A 5,261-nucleotide genomic window follows, 5' to 3' on the forward strand; every position below is an offset into this window, starting at 1 on the left:
ACAAAGTTTTGTCCTGTCTGTGGGCTAGTAAAATATTCTGTGGGCTAGTAAAATCTCTAGTAAACTAGCCCAGTGGGCTAGTTACCAAAAAAAGTTAGGGCAAGCCCTGTGCGGGTATTCGTAAAATTGGGGTTTACCCAAATTCCTATATATTTGCACTGGTACTACTTACACTAGCATACACTAGGCCTAGGCTAGGCCTACAGGCTTACGCAGCTAAGTCTGAGGGGGCCTAGTCCTACAGTAGGCAGCTTCTAAGCATTCTGATCCCACTCTCGGCCCTACACAAATTTGTTTTATCGGACATTTTTACCTTCTTAAATACCTAGATTGTGGATTTTACTCCAACACAACTTCCATAGATACTTGTTTATTATATATATTGATCATTCAATAAAACAATCAAGCACTATGTTGAATTTTAAAGCTGAAAACGATGTTTGAAAGAGAAGTAAAATTTGTCGCATGCACATGTGTGAAGTCATAAAAAACACTGACTTTGAAGAGGCCTGTTAGAGGGCCTCCTTCACTTGAGAATTACATAGTACTGTATAGTATGGTGTGTTGTGTTCTATGCATGCTAATAACATTATTTTTTTTTAATCTTTCACTTAAATTTTTAAGACGTTATCACCTTTATTTTACGTTCGTAAAATCGGAAATTCGTTAAATCGGGGTTCGTAAATTAGGGTTTCTACTGTACTTGATGGTGCGTTCGCTTATCCCATTCCAGTATGTGAACGTCGTGATTAGTTTCGATAAAATCAGAACCCTGCGAGCGTCAACGTTCCTATGCATGATGCATGTTTTATTTTCAGGCAATATGAGGTTGGGTAGATTTTGTGTTGTGGTGGTTTACCCTGAAAAGTTAATTCTTTGCATTTGAATATTAGGAAAATGAATACTATACTTACACATCAGGTATAGGCCTAAATAAATGCTTCACTATAGGACCTCTAAAGGAAGATATGTTGCATGTTATCTCGCTCAATTATTTTCTTTACGTAATGTCAGAAATTCAGTGATAGTTCAGATACAAGTTTTGATAACAGTTTCCTATCATTTTTCATGACCTAAAAATATTTACAGACCACTAAAATGAGATGAGACAGCATTGGTGAAGGGCAGATAAAGCAATGGTTGACTATAACTCATTGAGAAGCCGAAAACCAACTGTGCCTGAAAACCGAGTGTGCTTGAAAATCGACTGTTTGATTGTTGCCCTTTTGGCAATCCATATAAAACCCAAACGGGGAAGTATACGAATAATGTTGGTCTTTAGGCGTTCCATATAAAACCACAACATAAACATGCCATCTGACAGGCCATGTGAACAGGCTCAGTGAAAAAAATGACTTTATAAAAGTCATAGTTTTTTTAGTTTCAGCCTACAGCCCTGAAATCAACCCATGCTAACCTGTTGTAGCAATGATGGATGTCTTTTCAAGTCCCCAATTAAGCTGGAAAGCCTAGCTATGTACTGATGTTCAAATCACAACTAATTATTGATAAAATGTTGAACAATGTTTATTTTATGGTGATGAATAAATTGAAACTACGAAAATAAAATACAGTGGAATATCCGAATTCCGAATTTCACACTAATGTAAACGGCGAACGTTTTTTAAGTCCCAAAACCATTCCTATTCCTCCTTAATACATTCTGAAAACCAGATCTCCCTATTCCAAATTCTGGACGTTTAAATTCGGTCTGGAACATAAAAATCAACTTTTCAACCAAACAAACAGTTAATAACTATAAAAACAATTTTCCAGATGAAATAACGCAATAATCATCGCTATCTGTTACAACACCCTGAATGAACCGTCGCAACGGTTACAACGCATCGTATAGCTAGCTCAGTCCCAATAGCGTTGCTATAGAGATTATCTATTAATTAAAACGACACGCCGGTAGGCCTAAACGTTAATGTTAGATAAATTAAAATTATTCCTTTACATTGTTTATAAAGTGCATTATCGCCTTGCCTAATCCTTAAAAATCAATTGCAATCAACCTGAAATGAAAGTTTCTACAACGGCTGACTATTTTTCAGTAGACGTTTAATTCGGATTTGGATGTCGTAGATTCGACAGTGTAAACTACAAATGCATAGCTTCACTCATTCCTCAAAAACATGAACTGCTAATTACGGAGGAAATTTGTAGAGAACGAAATTTAAATTTTTTAGATTTGACTGTAAAACAAAACGAGGATTTCTTATTTGTTTTAATAAATCTGTTTAATTAAAAATTAATCTGATAACACTGAGCTTGTTTCTGTCTGCAAGCTGTCACGCACTAAGAAACCTTGGGCGATCTGACGTCACCACAGCCAAGCACATTTTGCCCATCCACAACTCCACGAAAAAATTAACCAATTAGCAGGCAGAGTTTAGGAGGCACGACCTAATGTTTACACAAACAATGTGTTGTTTAGAAAAAAAATGTCAGACCGAAAATGCAGGTGAAAACAATATAAAAGCATGAAACACATAATCCAGTTTGATTTTATTCACATTTTACTCATAATACACCATAAAAGAACAGTTTAATTTTGTGTTAACAGCGATCCTGTCATGTCTACCACAACTGGTACAACTAGTACCAGCACAGGCCTGAGTTAGCCTGGGATAGGCCTAAAATGTTCACATCGGCGATATTTTTCGTTGGCGACGCCGCCATTTACATCGGCATTGACATGACATCGTTTTTCGAAGTGGTAGATGCATCTAAACAACTGCACTGTGATTCAATGGCCAATCCAAAACAAGGCCTATTCCAGTGAAAAAATGAGACATTACTCAAGCATCAAAGGGAAGGGAACACCCTAATTATAGTTAGTAATAGTAGGCATAGGCACCTAGGCTTTGGTCATTACCTCGAGCTAAACTTTCTTTCTTGATGTAGTAGGTTAGTTTTTGCCCAACAACAACCAATCCAACCAAACACACCCATCACAAGAAAGACCACCCACTTGTAATGCATGATGTATTAAGTTATTTTTAGCAGCAAGAGTCTCTATAGAACATGTGAGTCTTCATGCTGTGAATCAACTTCGGTCAGCCCACTGGGCGCGATGTTGCCTATATTTAGCTATGGAACACGCGAGTCTTCACGCTGTGAATTAACGTTTCAATCAGCCCACGGGTATCTTTATAAATAGGGACGGACCACAGTGTTGTCTATTTATAGCCGCAGTTAGCAAGCTGTTTATTTTTAGCAACAGTAAACAACAAGTTTTAAAGAACGGGCTTTGCATTTTCAACTTTACAGCGATCTCAATGTAATAATAATAATAATAATACTTTATTTAAACACGGAGACACTTGAATCACCCATGGGTGTTTTTTTATCAAGGCCGTGCAAGGCCATACATAATTAGAAAACAAAATAAATTAAAGAAAACAAAACATAATATCTTAACTAACAGTGAAATCCCCGTCGGTCACCAACCCGGTATTTCTAAGTTTTGGAGATGACAATGGATAAAGAAAAAATTTTTATGAATACTTATGAATCTACTGTACAGAAATCAATTGGATGAGTTTGAAGTTTGTCAAATTTGGAGCCAATTCCTTTATATTTTGTAAGCACTTGTTTTTTGCAAAGTTGTTTTTGTTGCAATGATGCGACTAAAAAAAATAATAATAATAATAATTATTATAAACGAAAAAAATATAATTATTCCCGATCAATACTTCCAAAATGCTTGATGCGGGCGGGAGTGATAATCTAATAAATTTTTCTCTGTGCCCTAGGCCTAAGCAGGGAGGCCTAGGCTATAATACTCTGTAGGCCTAGTGTATGACACTAGGCCTAGGACCAGGTTAGGCCTCCACGAGCCTTGCCAAGGCCAGAGCAATTAGAATTTATTTTAGAGTAGTGTATTTTCCAATGTAATTACATAAACCATGGAGGAATTGGTTTATGCCTCCATGCATAAACCAACTCGCAGCATTAAACAAGTTACCTGCTGTAGGCATTCACCGCAAGCCCACCAAGGAAAGAAGGAGGTGGTAAGCCGACTGGGATTACCCAACCAATGACAACCATGCACTGGGTTTTGTACCTGGGCTAGCCTAGACTGTGTGACTCTGGCTTAGTTACACATGGCGCTGTGACGCTGTCTGTAGCCTACTCAGTAAGCTCAAGTAGGTACTTACCTTATGCGGTGCATTTAACAGTCTGTGAATTCCTCCTATCTGGTCAATCAATGGAATAAATTCATTAAAACCATAGCACGGTGGGCGAGTAGGTTCAGGAAATATTGTACTTGCAAATGGGTCAGTATCATCCAAGTATTGCACACGCAGTGATAACCCATCTGACGTCTCCATGTTTCGCACTAAGAATGACAGAAAAGTTTTGGGACGGAGGACACAATGAAAATATTCATCCGCCGTGTGCTTCATCGGTGGTAAGTCGACACAGCGTTTTTTTTTCATCTTTTCTTGTAATTTTCATATTTTAGTGTTATTATCAGGGGATAACCCCCTAAGCCCCTACAAGCAAAAAATAAAAGGAGAGAAGAAAAAAAAAGAATGGAGAAAAGGGGAGCACAGTTACGGCCTACTTTTATTCCATTTCCGGCGGGTGTCATCATGGTCAACCATTTCTAAACAAAAAATTCAATTACCATTCCCCTCTCATCCCCTCTCCGTGCTTCGAACGTCGCATGATCCCTACCTAGGCCTATTCTTCTTTTCTTTTTTTTTTTCTGGCTTTCGTTATGTCTATCTGTTTGATAGTACACAAAAAGAGAGCATAATAATGTCACTTGAGTATGTACTCAGCCATGATTTTATCACAGATCCTATATTATACAAACAGGATATACCTAAATATAGGTTGCTCTGCTTTACTAACGAAACGAAAGTAATGTGTGTGTGTGTGTGTAATCTATAGGCCTATATGTATATACAGTCTAGGCCACTGTTTGACTGGTAAATAACATTCCTAAAATGCTACTTGTGGGTTTACTTTTTTAGTCATTACACTTACAGATTGTTTTTCTATTATACTGTGTACTTCATTGGGTGACGTGTGAGTGTCTGTTCATTGAAGACACAGTGACGACGGGTTTTTAAAATTATCAAAATGTATATAGCCTTGTCAGAAGTTACGTTAAAATATGTTCAGATGCTAGCATTGGATTTCAATTTTGTTTCCAATCATCTTTATCTTTAGGGCAAAACACACATCGCCGCACAGGACGCAGATCTGGTGGGGGGGGGGGGGGGGGTCATCCGGGGGGGGGG

At 37.8% G+C, this 5,261-nt stretch overlaps 1 protein-coding gene across 1 annotated transcript in view; it reads right to left on the reverse strand.

Annotated features, from left to right (window-relative positions):
* The window catches only part of LOC117113121 (FH1/FH2 domain-containing protein 3-like), a 47,824-nt gene extending 43,477 nt beyond the window's left edge, over positions 1 to 4,347 (reverse strand). The window contains exon 1 of the mRNA XM_033256367.1: positions 4,167 to 4,347. Within this exon, the coding sequence (XP_033112258.1) occupies positions 4,167 to 4,340 (174 nt within the window). The 5' untranslated portion in view covers positions 4,341 to 4,347. The remainder of the gene's footprint in view (positions 1 to 4,166) is intronic.
* Between the last annotated feature and the right edge of the window lie 914 nt (positions 4,348 to 5,261).

This window comes from Anneissia japonica, unplaced genomic scaffold (assembly GCF_011630105.1).
Source record: "Anneissia japonica isolate Jap-2015-1 unplaced genomic scaffold, ASM1163010v1 scaffold1812_len1207588_cov181, whole genome shotgun sequence".
NCBI classification, from domain to species: domain Eukaryota; kingdom Metazoa; phylum Echinodermata; class Crinoidea; order Comatulida; family Comatulidae; genus Anneissia; species Anneissia japonica.